Source organism: Rhizophagus irregularis, chromosome 30 (assembly GCF_026210795.1).
Source record: "Rhizophagus irregularis chromosome 30, complete sequence".
NCBI lineage: Eukaryota > Fungi > Glomeromycota > Glomeromycetes > Glomerales > Glomeraceae > Rhizophagus > Rhizophagus irregularis.
This window is the reverse complement of record NC_089458.1, coordinates 381,040-397,875: the sequence shown is the minus strand read 5'-3', so window position 1 is coordinate 397,875 and position 16,836 is coordinate 381,040. Positions and strand designations below refer to the sequence as shown.

Here is a 16,836-nt window from a genome sequence, read left to right as displayed (position 1 = left end):
CAGTAAAAAAGTTTTTTTTTTTTTTTCTTTTTTTTCTTTTTTTTTTTTGCTATTAACAATGAATAAAAAAAAAATGCGATTCAATACTTTGTTTTTTTTTTGCACAAATTAAAGAAATGGAAATTTGTGAATTAAAAAACTTACGTGAAAGATTAAGATGAAAAAATAAATAAAGGTACCCAAAAAATCTCTTTAATCTCTTTAGGATTTTAAAAAGGAATTTTGGTTTTCCTTTGGGATAAAACGATATATAAAGGGAGGTATGTAAGGTATATTGTATATTTATTTATCGATAAGAATAAGAACGAATGTTTTAAAATGTTTTTAATGTTTTTTTTTTAAGAGTTATTTCCACGTCACACCTAATAAAAAAAAATTCGATACATTTTAGTATTTTTTATTTATTAATATGTCGTCATCATGATTCATCATTCATTATTATCTCACCTTATTCATCTCACCACCAAATCATGGATTGTTGTTCATAAAAGGAATAAAGTTGTTTTTTGTTTTCGGTCATTAAATCAATATCCGCAATTTCTTTCTTAATGGCTTCTCTAACTTTTCTTGCACCGGATTTCATCAATTCTCGAGATTCTTTAGATTTCACTTCCCCTTCTAATCTCTTCATTTCAATATCATTCCACATCATTTCAATTTCTTCATCTTGAGATTTCTCCAATTCATTAACATATTCTGTATCAATAATATCATTTTCTCTTTCAAACCAAATTAAAACTTTGGTTTCAGCCTTTTTCCAAACAATATTGTATTCGATTCTTTTAATCTCTTTATAAAGTTGTGACGCTTCCCGTCTTAAACATTCGGCTTGTTCTCTAATTTTACTTGGAACTTTAACCAATTCTTCAAGTTTGGAATATCTTTCCTCCTCCAAACGATGAATGAAATTTTCAATTTCTTTCATTTGCATATAATTATAATTCAATGCAGATGCTGCAGCAGCTGCATAATCTTCAACAAAGAGTGAATTATTTGCTACCAATGTTGCAGCTTTGTCTCCCATATTTAGTCGAATATGTAAATAAATGTATGTATATAATTATTAAAAAAAAATAAGTATAAAAAAAATATAGAGGGAATAATAATAATAATAAAATGAGGAAATATATATATATATAAAATAAATTAAACAAATTATTTCTTTTTTTCTTTTCTTTTTTTGTTTTTACTTCTCTTCGGTTTATTTTTAATTAGGGAATCGATTTTTATGTTTTATTAAAGTTTTCGAAAGGAAATGAAAAAAAACATTGTTTTTTTTCTCGAAATAGTTCGTATTTTTTTTTCCTGAAAAAAAATTTTTTTTTTTTGTTTTTTTCAAAAAAACCTTTGTTTGTAAAATACTATCCTACTTATATTTATATATTTTTTTTCAAAAAAAAAAAAAAAGAAAAAAAAACGATAAAAAAACGAAAAAAAAAATCAAATTTTTTTTTTTATTATTAAAAAAAAAAAAAGGAAAAAGTAATAAAAAAAAAGTTTCGAAAAAAAAAGAAAAAAAAATCTCTTTTCCTTACTGTCCAAGACGTTAATTTATCTTAAATTATCTAAATTATCATTACCTACCAATAAGATCATCATTTTTTCAAATGTCAAAATAGATCAACATGGATAATTTCCGAATATATTACTCTATACTCCAATTTTGGTTTTAATGATTACAATTATATGCTCATTGCTTAACTTTTCGGACAATATCAGATTTATTCCTTTTTTTTTTTTTTTAAAAAAAAAAAGAAAAAAGAAATATTTTATTTTATTTTATTTTATTTGCTTTTGTCTCTTTTGTCCTTTTTTTTGGGTTTCTTTTTTGGTTTTTTTTTGGTTTTTTACTTTTGTTTACGGTAAAATTTACCCAATTTTTTTTTTTTTCTTATTTAGGTCATTTTATTGTTTGAATTGTTACAACAATTATTATTAAAAACGGTCCCTTAAAATATGCAATTTATAAAATGACTCAAAATGACCGATTGAATAGATTGAATAGAACATGGCATTATCTGATTGGCGTAATTGTTTACTGTTTTGCATTCAGTCGACAAATTTGGAAACTACTGCATTATGTTACTGCGCATTCAGGATAATGAAAATTACGGACTTTAGCGCCCGGAGAAAATTATCCTATGATCATTATTTCACAATTGTTTCCTTTTTCTGGAATTTATTGACTTTAGATGAATAGCTTCTTTTACGTCATTCATTATTAAAAAGATCGGAAAGAAACGAGCGTTTCAGCCAGCTCTAACAAAACGCCACAACGTTTACTCATTGGCGAAAAAATCAACTACGCTTTTTGGATTAGTGATCATCGATCATCGATAAACATTCATTTATTAATTGAAAATGTAAGTCCCTTCCTTTAAAGGTGAGGTGCGTTTCTTTTCTTTATAGAGTATGGAATTTACCGAGACGTATAATTTCTCATTAGCTATTATTAGTAGTTAATTACGGGGGGTAATGTTGTGTAGAGAATACCAAATTATTAAAAAAACAAATTTAAATTTTGGAAAAGTTCTATTTGGATTTCTTACAAAAAGAAAACGATACAAAAAGCATCTACTTGATTTTGTTAAATTAATAAAAGAGAAATATTAAGGAAATCATATGTTTCAATGATGATTTTATTGTGAAAATATCCATTGTTAATTATTGCATTACCTGTTAGTAATATTTTTATTACGTTTGGTATTATACCTATGACTCCTTATCATAGGAATATTTTTCATGTCATCGCTGGAGTTTTTTTTTTTATCCAACACATGGTACGTAAAATCTTGGCATTTCAAACTCTAAAAGTTATGATTAATTAAATAGCACTCAAATTAAGCAGCTCCGAAAACTTTTCACTCGAAATCCTTTGTAAAATAGGGTTCTTAATTAAGACTCGAAGTGCGTTGAATACAAAAAAAAACCGTTTTTAGATGTATTACATTGTGCAATGGTACTTGAATGGTTCGGAAAAAAACGGTTCAGATTATTTAAACGAGAGTAATAAAAGTAAAACTTGTATTTTAGCCATGTGTTACAGGGATGAATAAATGAATAAAGAATAAAGAATAATGGAATAATGGAAGATTGGAATATTGGAATGTTTATTTGAGATTTACAGTTATTAGGAATGAACTCCCTATTGATAATGGAATTATTTGTACTTATAATACATTCATATATGATTAAGATTTACTATGTATTAGGAATAATCTTAAATATAACCCCTTATTTTTTATAATAATAAGATCATAAAAGTTCAAAAATTAAAATTTGTTAAATTACTTTATTTATTTAAGATTTACAATTATTATTATACATTAGTAACCTTAAATATGTCCCTTATTGATAATGGAAATTATTTTGTATTTATAATATATTTTAAATCAAAAAGTTTTAAAAATTAAAAATTTGCTGATTATTGATAAATTTGTATTAGGAATGAAAAAATCTTTATTGATAATGGAATTATTTATATTTATAATATATTCATATATGATATAAATCATAAAATTCAAAAATTAAATTTATCATTTTTATCATTTTTACTATATTTTATAGAATTTTATGAATTAAAAATCAAAAATTTTTATTTTTATTTTTTTATTACTATAGTTACTTAATACTACCTATAATATTAATATTAAATTTTATAAATTATACAAGTTTAATTGTTTTTTTATTTTATTAATTTTAATCAAAATAAAAATTTATATATTAATATGAGTTTTATTAACTTAATCTCTAAATTAAATAATCTGAATTAAAATTATTTTTTTAGAAAATTTATATTTTACATGATTTTTTGTCAATCATTTTTTTTAGAAAATTTATATTTTACATGATTTTTTGTCAATCATTTTTTTTAAAAAATTTATATTTTACATGATTTTTTGTCAATCATTTTTTTTAAAAAATTTTTAAAAAAAATTATTTATACTATAATTTATTTTACTTTTATTAAAAGAAAAAAATAATTAAAATCTTATATTATATTTAATAAAATCATATAATTTATAAATATTATAATTTAATGAGTTATTAAATTTAATAAAAAAAAAGAAAAATAATAAACTTATATTAAATTAAATATTATATAATATATATAAGTTTTTTTAAGTAATACATATAAATATTCTTTGTTTATAAAAAATTTTATTTATTTTCAAGTATAATATTTTAAAAGTATTAACTGATTTTTTATTGTTTGCAAAATATTTAAAGTATTGTATTTTATATTATATAATAATATTTATAAAATATAAATACTTTTTATTTTTTAAAAAAATATATAATTTTATTTTTTAAATATTTTAATTAGAATGAATTTATTTTTTTACTTTTAAGTTATAAATATCAAAATAATATTTATAATCTTTTTTAAATATTAAGTAAATTTGTAAAGCAGGTAAAATTACTTATAAACTATAATCTTAAAAGTTACATAAAAATTATATTATTTTTTTTTTGCAAATAATTAGTATAATATTATTTTTTTACTTTATTATAAATGCGATCTTATTATATTATATTATGCTTACATAATAGTTATTTTTGCAGCTGCCAATAATCATCTTATAAATACAATAAATTATTGATTAAACAATATCAAAAATATCAATAATAAATATGCAATAGTAGTTTATTTATAGCTTAATAAAAAAATATCAGCGTGATGAAAAAAGTATGATACTATTTGGCTGTAGAATAATTATATATATTAAACTTATATAAATAAAAAATAAAATATATATAAAAATTAAGCATTATAAGATATAATATATATTGTCTAAATTATTTTAGATTGTGATAATTATAAGTAAAATTTCAAATTCAATTATAGTATTCTAAATTATTTTGGCACTTTATATAGTAAATTACATATAAACTGAATGAATTACAGCATTCCAAATTATAATTATAGCATTCCAAAATAATTTGAACAGAATATATATTATGAGATATAACTATTTCTTTAAAGAAAAAGTTGACCTGTCATCTATGTAGCTATATCATTATTATATAGCCAAAATCTCTAGATGACTATATATATATATATATATAGCCTAATGTTCACACCAATAGAAATAAGAATGCTAAATCATTCCATTTATTTCTTTAATTATTATTTAATTAATTATAAAATAAATATTAAAAAATTATTTCTAATTAAAATATTTATATTTTTATTATAATTTATTTAAATATTTTTTATAAATAAATTTATTTATTAGAGTTTTATTTTTTATCATTATAATGATATATCACTAAGCCTCAAATGTTATATGTTTAAAGAATTAATCATGTAATATTATTAGTTAAAATATAGGTAATATTATTATTTAAGCAAATTAATTACTAAATATTTTTTTTTATTTTAAAATTTATTAATTATAATACTTAGCTCTATATTAAATAGGTGTATTATACCACAAAAAAATACAGAAAATAGGTCAACCATTCCTGCAATGCAATGAAAATGCATTAATAAACCTGATTAATTACTAAATATTAATTATTAACATTATTGTATTCTATTAATATATTTCTTTTTAATACATTTTTTTACTTTATTAAATATTAATACATTCTTTTTATTTATACATTTTAATTATTTATTTCCAATTAATTATTCTAAATTAAATAAACTATAAACATTATTACTAGTTAAGTTAATAAATAAGTTTAATATAAAAAATAATAATGTATATAAAATAAACAAATACAACATTTTTAACAACAATCTTGTTGACAATCACAAAACCTTTAGAATTGCTTAACTTTAAATATATAATATTAATAAATATATATATATATAATAATGAATAATTTCTACTTAAATGATTTTTAATGATCTAATTAGTGATAAATCACATTAGTAATAAATAATAATTTTCTATTTATTACTATATATAATTTTTAATATTTAATAGTGACAATATTATTTGTTTAGTTATATATTATTTTAATTACAATTAAAAATTAAATTTATATAAAATTAATGATATTTTTCATTTGCTTATTTTTTATAAAATTTTTGAAAAGTTATATATTACATTTACTTATTTTTTGGATAAATTTGTATTATCTAATAATATATTATATAATATCTAATATAATAATTATAATATGCAAAAATTAATAAAGTATAAAAAAATTATCATAATAAATATTTTAATTAAAATAATATAATTAAAAAAATAAATTTATTGTAAAATATTATAAATATGAAAAATTAATTATAATATTATAAAGTCATATAATTAGATTGGCAATTTATAAAGTCATATATTGAAGTTGCTTATTATTTCAATAAAAATCTTACATAAAACTATTATAAAACTTTTAATTTTTCTTATTACCTATATATATATTACTTCTATTTTAGTATATTATTCTATTTTCTTAACTTAAGAAACTATAAAATCTATTAAGATTACTTAAGATTTAACAGATTGATAAAATAATAAAAGGTAAAATTTGACAAAAAGTCTTATTAAAAAATTAGTGAAATTATGAATTATAATAAAAAATAAAACTAAACTATATTAAATATTAGTAAATAATAAACTTATATTAAACTTTTATTAAAAAACTGATGAAACTGATGGAGATTTAAATATTTAGCCAAATTCCAAATAGATTTAGGCAAGCAACTCTAAATTTTACTATACTGCATTTTTGTAAATTTTTTAAAATATAAAAAAAAATACCTACAATTAGAGCTCTTAATGAATTGAGTTGAGTCAAGTCACGAGTCAAAAACCTTAATTTTAAAGTACTTTTTATTAAGTTAGAATATAATTAAACGAAAATTTACAATTATGCGAGTCAAAAATGCGAGTTTATGCGAGTCATTTTCAGAGCTCTACCTACAATATAAAATTGAATTAATAACCTTGTAATAAAATATTTGTTTTTATTTAGTTTAAAATATAGTAAAGAAATCTTTGCTTGGTATAGTATTCAATCTGTATGAATATATTGAAAATTGGAAAAGATATTATATTCTTAATTTAAGAATAAAAAGAAACTGCTATCAGAAGGGGAATTAGAATGATGATTTAAAAGAATACTAATCTGAAACAGTTAAGTAAGAAGCAGATACAGTCAACTCTTGTTATAATGAACCCTAGGGTCCAGATCTCAACTTTGCTATAAGGTTATAGTGAAGATTTTAAGAAATTTGATTGGTTAATTCGTTATAGCGAGGGGAAATTTATTATAGTTGTCTGAAAAATTCACTATATCAAGAGTTTGCTATATCAAGGTTTGACTGTAGTATTTAAGCAAATCAAGAAGATTGACAAATCTTTGGATGGTATCAACAAACTTGCAGTTTTAACTAAAATTCAATCAATACTTGAAAACTAGAAATATCTTAATAAAGTTTACAAGGATAATTCTAAATTGTTTTAGTTTTAGGAGTGTAGTAGTTGGTAAAAGGCTTTGTTACTAATTATTACCTTATTTTTTCACTTTGTTTTTTGTTTTCTTTTTTTTTCTATTGGTTCAATTGGTACCTTTATGTGATTCATGGTATATTTGCTAGTGAGTAGAGTACTAATTGTTTAGTATAGGTTTGATTCATGTAATTTCTCCTTTAAACAAGAAAAACCACTCCCTTTAACTAAATAATAAAAAAAAAAATACAGCAAAGAACTATTTATTAATTATCTGTAATTAAGCCAGTATTTTTAATACCATTAGTCTGCCTATTTGAATTATTTGCTAGTTGCTATAATGTTCATTTTTAAGTATTTAATTTATTAGAAAAAAATTTTCTTGTTAATTTTAAGGATTTTTTCCTAATAATAACATAAATTTTTGCTATCAGATACAAAATTTTGATAAAAGTCTTGATTATTTTTTTAAAGTAAAAATAGATTTTCTTTTTGTTTTTTAAAAGGATACAATAACTCAAAAAATTCTTGGTTCATAAAAATCTTTTTTGCCTCTCTTAAAAAATCACCAACCCAAGCATTATTAGTAACAAGCTAAATAAGGAGACAAGTTGAAATTATTGTTTCAAAACTTACCATGTCTTCTACATGTACCTTAATGAAAAAATTTTTTTGTAAGCAAATATGACTCGGACTGATACATTAATGAATGCAAAAATATAAACTTACCATGTTGTCTACATGTACCTTAAATGAAAAAATTTCTATATGACTCGGACTGGTACATTAATGAATGCAAAAATATAAATTAAGGTATGTTTGTCAACTGACCATTGCGGCATTGCCCATTATTCCCATTTTTGACACACGAAACTGTCAGACCACATATTTATTTTGGAATCATCTAATGCAGCACAGAATATGTGATAATAATTTAGTTATATAATAAATTCTCAATTAACATTAACGACCGAGTATACTGTTGCAAATTCACAAATCTTTTTGAAAATTTCGCACATTGTTAAATGCAAACAGCACTTATCTTTTTTTTTTGCATTTCGTTAAAGATATCATCAACTTCTGGATTTTCACTCGCCCATTCCATTAATTACAACAAAAATTTTACTAATACATACTCATCTCGGCCATCAAGTTGAATGATCCTCAAAAGGATTACTTTATCAACACAAATTGTTTTGATATATACATGATCAAATTCACATTTGTTACACCACGCAAGATAATCACCACGAGTATTGTAAAGTGTTCCATTCATATTCGTATTCGTTCTTGTCATCAAGTCGTGTGAATGCCTAAAAGATCTAACATGAAACATTAATCTTTTTGATATTTTTTTAACTTGTCTAAAGAAAACCAATTAACAAAAATCAAATAATAGAATCATTCCTTGGTTCAATTCATTTGTAAATCATTTACCTCTTGCAAAAAATATGCACACTTGTATTATACAGAACACGAACTGCAACTTTAATAATTTTCCGCCAATGCAACACCATTCTTCCGTCTATCCAATCAGCAGATTATCTCGAAATTACCGCCTCTAGGTTTTTTTAGGTTCTATGAAAGTATCCATTTAAGGCAGGATAACTACTATTGCCCGCAGATTTGTGTGTTTTTTTTCCGTTATAACGTGCGCATTTATGCTTAAACATTCTATTCAATTAAATTTAACTATCAAATTACCGTTCTGAGAAAATCTGTAGATTAATTACAAAATTAAGTATATCCTAACCTTAAAAGGCTACTATACATAGATGAACGACATTTTACCATCACACCTAAGAAAAAAAGTTAATAAATACTTTTATCTTGTAAAAAAATTTGTCTCGTAAAAAGAAACCTAATCATGATAGCCCAGAATGTCGATTGCCCGATTTCATAAATCTATTTTTTTAAAAAAATATGTCTGAATTCAAAAGAGATGCAAATTCACATGATTTCCGCAATTCGTCGTCATATCTCTAATTAGAATATTCTATTCTAGAAATATTGGGCTGATCAGGGTAAGTGAATTTGTTTGAAAAGTATCTTTACGGAACTTATTTTTATTTTAATGGCATAACGGGTAAAAAAAAAATAAATAAAGCAGAATAAAAATTAAATTGGGGAGACGCGAATCCACTAATTAAATTTTTTTATTATACAGCATTTTGATATTTTATAGAGTATTTTCTATAAATCCTAAAGTATTAATACAAAAAATTTGAGGAAGAAAGAAAATCCTTTAAAATGAAACCTTAACGATATTTTTAATCAAATTAATTACTACACCCCAATATGATGATGTTACACGATTCTTTGTTTAAAAAAAAAAGCATATATTTATAAATATTTATTAATATCGATTATAAATAAATGTCCTTATAATCATTTGTTGAAAAATAGTAAAAGTCGGAGTTGTTTAAAAAAAAATATACCAAACTCGGAGTTATTGATTTTTTTCCCCGGAAAAATCGGTTTAGGAGAGCGGTATTTTACTAAATTGTAATGACGGAAACAAAAACAAAAATAAATTAGGATTGGTCGACTAGAGTTCGAGTAACACAGTACAACATGAAACAGTTGATAGATCTAATTATGATTTAATTGATATGGTAATTTATATGAATTTTTTTATTTTTAAAGAATTATTTAAATTTAATGTAAATGAATGAATAAAAAAAATAAAATAAGAAATAAAGTATTAATGCATGTTGTGCAATCATTTCATGCTATCTATTGTTATGTTTTATTTTTCTTTTGATATATGCAAGATGCTCAAATGATAATATTTGATGTTACATACCCTAAAAGGAAAAAAACAAAAAGAAAATAGCCTTCGAATAGAATTTTATTCGAAAATTTGATTCAAGAATAGGTTTGTAATCAACTCTACATATAGATTATGTTTCAGATTTTTTTTTTTTACAAAAAAAAAAGAGATGATAATACATATATATAAGCATTATAAACATGAAACTGAAAAAAGTCGAAAAGAAAAAAAAAATCGTTTGCAAATTTTTTTCTGCTTTCTTTTCTTTCTTTCTTTTTTTTTATGAGAAAAAACCTTTTCTTTTCTTTTTTGTACAGTTTTGTATATTTTGTATTATATTTTTACCTTTTACTTTTTCTACTTTTTCTAATAATAAAATCATGACAACGAAAATAAAATCAAAAGTTACACTCAGCTTAATTTGTTTTTTTCTGTGTATGATTAACATAATAAATGCACAAGAACATAAGATAGTTACTCTACCTGGACCTGAAGTTGAAGGAATACCGGAAACAACAGATTATCCTAACAATGATTACGAAAAATTATTAGCTTATTCGCTTTATTTCTACGAAGCACAGAGAAGTGGTATATTATCTGCAACAAATCGAATTCCTTGGTAGGTATTATTACAGTTTTTTTTTTATTATTCATTTATAATATTAATCGGGGTTACACTTTATAGGCGACATAATTCTGCGCCATTTGATGGACAAAAAGAAGGGGTTGATCTAACTGGGGTAAGCAACTATAAACTAATAAACTTACAGTATAAGTTATCACGTGATCTATAATGTATGTTAATGGTGTATTCTATTATATTATTTTTGTAGGGATATTATGATGCAGGTAAGAATCATTATATATTAAAATTTCACGTATATAATCATAATTTTATAATACATTGACGCGTCTTTTAACTTATTAACGCGTTTTTCTTCCTTTCGGTAATATCTTTGGTCATAATAGGTGATTATATGAAGTTTACGTACCCGTTATCATGGACACTAACATCGATAAGTTGGGGAGGATTAGAATGGTTTGAAGGTTATGAATTATCAGGACAAACACAATATCTACATGATATGGTCAAATGGGGAACTGATTGGTTAATTAAAGCATATTCACTTGAAACTAATGATTTATATGTTCAAGTTGGAAGGGAAGATGTGGATCATAATTATTGGGGTGGGGATTTAAACATACCATTACCAAGAGATGCATATAAAGTGGGAGAGAAAAATCATGGTACGGATGTAGCATCATCAGTGGTAGCAGCATTCGCAAGTGCATCAATTTTATTTAGAGAAAAATTTTCGGATTCAACATACTCTGATGATTTATTACTACGTGCTAAAGCATTATATGTATTTGCGGAAACAAAAGCATGGAAATTATATGGTGCCAGTTTACCGCAAGTTAATAGTTTATATCCATCATCAAATTATCAGGATAAATTGGTTTGGGCCGCACTTTGGTTATATAAAGCAACAGGTGAAGAAATTTATTTTAACAAAGCTATAAATTATTATACTCAGTTTTTTATACCCGATTCCATAATAGCCATTAATTGGTCTGATCAAACTTGTGCGATATATTTTTTACTCGTTCAAATAACAAAGGGAAATGAATTATCATATAAATTGCAAGCTGAAAAATATTTAGATTATATGTTAAATCCTTCATTAGTACCAAAAAGTCCATGTTCTTATACTCCTGGTGGATTATTATGGTGTAATGGTATTAGCGATACTAATAGTTTAAATGTTCCATTAAATATTGCGTTTGTTTCTTTACTATATGCTCCTTATGCTACTACAACCGAAAAGCGTTCAAAATATATGGAATTCGCACAATCTCAAATTAAGTACGTCCTTGGTGAAAATCCTATGAAAATGACTTATGTAGTTGGAATAAATCCTAAATCCCCTAAAAATCCTCATCATGCTGGTGCTCATGGCAGCACTACTAATAATATGCTTCTACCTATTGAGTCCACAAATATACTTTACGGTGCTGTTGTTGGTGGTCCCTCCAAAAAAGACTTATATATTGATGATAGAACTAAATATAATTCTACAGAGGTAAATGGTTTTGCTATATATTTATGCTTAAGTATATAATTAAAACTTTTCTTAAAATATTCTTTTGTAATTTATGTAGGTTGCATTAGATTATAACGCACCATGGCAAGGATTAATGGCATATCAAGTAATATATTATAAAACGAAAATACCCGAAAAATCAACACCTGGAGATGGAGGTGATAATGATAATGATAATGAACAGAGTGATGATGAACAAAATGAAAATAAAGATGGGAAATCAAAAATTGCAGAAAGTAATGTTAAATCTGGAGGAATGATTACTAGTAGAATCGGTGGAATTATTGGTATAGCAATTGGTAGTTTACTTTTAGTTTTATTGGGAGCATCACTCATTTGGAAACGTTCTATGATCGTTGCATGGTTCAAACGTGATAGAAAAAAAAGAGATATAGAATTTAATATCGAAAACAATGTTACTAGTAGACCTAGTAGTTTTATCTCTCATATTAGTAGACCTAATAGTGTTGTTGTTCCTATTAGTAGTGTTGTTGTTCCTATTAGTAGATCTAATAGTGTTGCTGTTCCTAATAGTAGACCTAATAGTGCTATTAGTGGATCTAATAGCAGACCAAATAGTGGTGCTGGTGTGGAAAGTTATCTTTCATTTTTCAATAATTTTTAATTGTAATAACTTAATGTATAATATTATTTAATGATAATTTATGTATTGTGTCTTTTTCTTTTTTTTTTATAGAGACGCTATTGTATTATATATTATCATATAGATTTAATGGTTTCGAAAATAATTTAAAATAGTAACCTACGTAATATAAAAAGATAATAAAGAAAATACAAATATTACAATTTAGACCTGCTACGCGTTTAATTTTATGATATATGGTAGTGATAGTGTTAGCTATTTGGCCGTTTTGTCGAGTTCAAGTCCCAACACTGAATTTACGATACCTGGCTCATTATGAATGATTAAATATACAATTAATAATTATTTAAATAATAAACTTACTATTTTAAATTATTCTTATAATTTTTATAAACCTAGTTGTATGACGTTCTAATTACTAAAGTTTTATCTTTGATTATTACCAGGGTACTTTAAATATTACTTTTAGGGGTACTATTCACTATTTCAGGGACACTTGTACGTCTGTCCGTCTATCCAGTTGTATAACATGCATGCGCTATGCAGGCGTTTAAACGGTTCATTATACAATAAATGCTGTTTTATACCATTGTTTTTGTTAACGGTCAAAAATTCGTAGATTTCCGCAGATTATTACATTATAAACCTTATTTCTTTTTTCCTTTTTATAATATTTAAACGTACATTATAAAACATTTTACACAACATTCAAATAATTTTTTTTTAAAAAAAACCATTAAATAAAAATTTCTAAACGCATTTATTATTCTATTAACACGCATTTATTCTATTAATCACATACATTCTTCTTTACATAATATTTTTATATGTTTGAACCTGTGTTTTTCTAGAATTCTATAGTAATAACACGAAAATGTGACGAATGAAATTGTTTTTTTTTCTTTGATGATGTAATACCCACTCACTTTATTATTATTCTGTAATTAATAAAATTCTATACATAATAAATATTAAAAAATCATGATTGTAAACTTTATAAGGAAAATATGCAGTAAATTTACAATAATAAATTTAATCAGGGAAATTTGTACAAGATTATTATAATCTGATAACAAAAATAATCAAATACAATAACAATTTTTGATCGATTGTTACCTCAATGAAAAATAATAAAAAATTGATTACTAAATTTTGGTCGGTAATAATGTAATCCCAGTTAAGTAATTAAAAAATTAAATATCATTAAAATTAAAAATTTTTTATATTGTAATAATTTCTAAAATCATCAATTTTTTTATTTCATTTTTTTTTAATAAAAAAAAAAATATATATATATATGTTTTGTGTATATATAATAATATAATTGTTGTTGCTTAATCTATTATTTCACTTTATTCCTCCCTCAAAAAAAATTATTTAACCCAAAGAAAAAGAATATTAACAATTCAATAAAAGGGGAAAAAAATACAATGTACAATTAAAATTAATAATAGTGAAATTATTTGTATGAAATTCATGAATTCATCAAATTTTTTTTTTTTTCGTTTTTTAATTAAAGTTTGTGGTAAAAAAAGTTTCTTGTTAATTGAATAATACATAAGGGTGCTTTGATTTAAAATAAAATAAAGTAAAATAAAGTAAATATATAAAATAAAATAAGTAATACTTTTGCACCAAAGAAAAAAATAATGGTGATAAAATAAAGCCAAATCTAATATGATAGGAAGAAGAAAATGAATGAAGGTATATGGTATTAAAATATATATTCGCTATAAAGGAAAAATTGGTAAGTCGGAAATAATGGCGTGTAGAGGAGGAAATTTTTTTTTTGAGTATGGAGAGGATCAATTTTCGTTGATAAGGAGGTTGAGAGCCCGAAACCGGTCGGGCAATAAAGTCTTTTTGTTCTTCCATGGAGTTAATTGAGCTTTAGACCTGAGATATATAATAACAATAGGAAAAAAGAAGAAGAAAAAAAAACGTAAACCTTAAAGTCAACAAAGTAAGGGAGATATAATTTTTTTATTTACCAATCCCTCCATACTGATTGAAAAAGGGAATCAACAATTTTATTTAAAAATATAAAAAAAAAAAAAAAGGAAAAAAAGAAATTTCGATAATAATTTACAGAGAAAATAAAAAAAAATAAAGACTACAAAAGAAAAATAAATTGATTTTTCAATCACTTTAAATTTCCGACAAATCCTCCATCAGTTTCTTCTTCTGTTCCTTGGTGATCATCTTACTCGCCTTTCTGGCCATCAATCGTTCAGTACGATATTGTTCGTAGAACACCTCCGTGGTAATATCCTTGAATAGTTTTCGTTGGCTCGATAAAAGAACATTTCTCAACACAACAAAGTCGCAATGCTTTGGGTTCAAACAATCAATTATTCCCCAAGCATATTGACGTCCTCGAATTCTATCTCCCGTGTTTGGATCCGTAATGGCAGCATCTTCAGGGGCAATTATAGAAAATGGAACTTGAGATTGAGCATTTGCAATTTCTTCTGCCAATTCTGGTTCCATTTCATCATCTCCTTCTTCATCAACTGGAAAAGCGAAAACAGGGATTTCATGTGTCTTTAAATCTTTTTTGATAGCTTCTTTTAAGTTGGCAAGTTGTGTGTTGGTAAGTAAATCTGCTTTTGCAATTATTGGAATAACATTAACACGAACGGTCAACCGTTTCAGAATGCGAATGTCTTTCTCAGTTAAACCGTTATTTGCGTTATCAATAAAGTACAGACAAGCATGAATTTGACTATCTACAGCTTTTGGATTACGTTTTACTTTTGTTTCCTAAAAAATAAAATATAATAAAATAAATATATATATATATATATATCCAAGTTAATATATAATTAATATACAACTAATTTTTAAAGTAATCCATATATTTCTACCTAGCATTCATTAAAATAAATGATATAACCACCCAAAAACCTTTGAACTCTTTTTGACACGAATAAATAAAATTACCTCGGCTAATGTGTGATCGAATTGAGCTTCAATGTATCTCAATGCTTCTGTAACCTGTACATCAAGTCTAAGTTCATTATCCCTTACAAATCCGGGGGTATCAACTAAGGTCAAAGAAATTTTTTCTCCTTCTTCGTCAATATCCAAAGTGAAAGAATACAATTCTTTCGTGCGCGCTTCTTCTGCGTCCCGCACACTTTCAGCGCTTTGGAATAAAGAAGCAGGAAGAACCGGCTCTTCTTTTGAATTTCTACGGATGGAGAGCGTGTCGAAAAGCATTCGGATGAAGGACGTCTTGCCAAGTGAACGAAAACCAACTACCATTATATTTAGTTGAGAAATGGCGTGCTTACGACGACGGGAACGTGAAGACATTTTACTAGACATTTTGTTTTAAAAATTATGTATTAAAGTAACTTTCTATTAAGTTCCTTTTGGTTCTAGGATATTTTAAAAGAGTTGTCGAAGGTTGTGTTATAGGGTGAATTTGGGTCGTTATTGGATTTCTAATCCAAGTAAAAGGAAATTTGAAGGAAAGGCGAAGCAAGTAAAGGAAAAAAAAAAATCCCTGTTAGTTTTTTTTTGTGTATTTGATAAAGCACCTTTTTCAAATATCGCGGTATCAAACCCAATAAAAGAGAAATTGAATACGTCGTGTACCGTTTAATCTGGGTGTCTGTGTCCTTTGACTTCTAACACTCCTCATGAACTTTTAATAAATGTTGTGAAACTAATCGAATTCATTGGATAGTCAAGTTGCACATTGTACAAATTGTATATGTTCAAATTTATATTTTCATACAAAGATTTTTTAACAACATAACTGCAAGTGTTACCTCTACTCGAAAAAAGTTGTAAAAAACTCTGTATAAAGAAAAAAAAAAATTATCATTAACTCCGAGTTTTACAAGTTACCCAAGTTATCGAAATATAGCTTTCCAATTAAAAATTTAAGTCAAACCCTAGTAGAACCAGAAGGCCAGGGTTCTATGCTACTTTATT

At 24.3% G+C, this 16,836-nt stretch overlaps 4 protein-coding genes across 5 annotated transcripts; 1 reads left to right on the top strand and 3 right to left on the bottom strand.

The window, feature by feature from the left end:
• Positions 1 to 48: 48 nt before the first annotated feature.
• Positions 49 to 1,392, bottom strand: OCT59_021510 (uncharacterized protein). Its single transcript, XM_025315810.2, has 2 exons — positions 448 to 1,392; positions 49 to 362 (listed from the first exon to the last, which is right to left on the bottom strand). The coding sequence occupies exon 1, from the start codon at positions 1,022 to 1,024 to the stop codon at positions 458 to 460; it is 567 nt and encodes a 188-aa protein (XP_025182027.1). The 5' UTR covers positions 1,025 to 1,392; the 3' UTR covers positions 49 to 362; positions 448 to 457.
• Positions 1,393 to 8,309: 6,917 nt separating this feature from the next.
• On the bottom strand, positions 8,310 to 8,745 carry OCT59_021509 (uncharacterized protein; the record flags this gene model as incomplete). The annotated part of the gene is made up of 2 exons (XM_066146576.1): positions 8,310 to 8,313; positions 8,546 to 8,745. The coding sequence occupies 2 exons, from the start codon at positions 8,743 to 8,745 to the stop codon at positions 8,310 to 8,312; spliced, it is 204 nt and encodes a 67-aa protein (XP_066005699.1).
• A 1,874-nt stretch (positions 8,746 to 10,619) lies between these two features.
• OCT59_021508 (uncharacterized protein) lies at positions 10,620 to 12,912 on the top strand (the record flags this gene model as incomplete). The annotated part of the gene is made up of 5 exons (XM_025315809.2): positions 10,620 to 10,801; positions 10,868 to 10,922; positions 11,016 to 11,031; positions 11,152 to 12,266; positions 12,346 to 12,912. The coding sequence occupies 5 exons, from the start codon at positions 10,620 to 10,622 to the stop codon at positions 12,910 to 12,912; spliced, it is 1,935 nt and encodes a 644-aa protein (XP_025182026.2).
• Positions 12,913 to 14,112: 1,200 nt separating this feature from the next.
• On the bottom strand, positions 14,113 to 16,603 carry OCT59_021507 (uncharacterized protein). 2 transcript variants are annotated; one of them, XM_025309169.2, is made up of 4 exons: positions 16,495 to 16,603; positions 15,835 to 16,340; positions 15,039 to 15,654; positions 14,114 to 14,787 (listed from the first exon to the last, which is right to left on the bottom strand). In XM_025309169.2, exons 2-3 carry the CDS (start codon positions 16,219 to 16,221, stop codon positions 15,040 to 15,042), a joined length of 1,002 nt encoding a protein of 333 aa, XP_025182024.2. In that variant the 5' UTR covers positions 16,222 to 16,340; positions 16,495 to 16,603; the 3' UTR covers positions 14,114 to 14,787; position 15,039. The 2 variants fall into 2 exon arrangements, with proteins under 2 accessions (XP_066005698.1, XP_025182024.2); XM_066146575.1 differs by having other exon boundaries at positions 14,113 to 14,787; positions 15,103 to 15,654; positions 15,835 to 16,544.
• Positions 16,604 to 16,836: the final 233 nt, after the last annotated feature.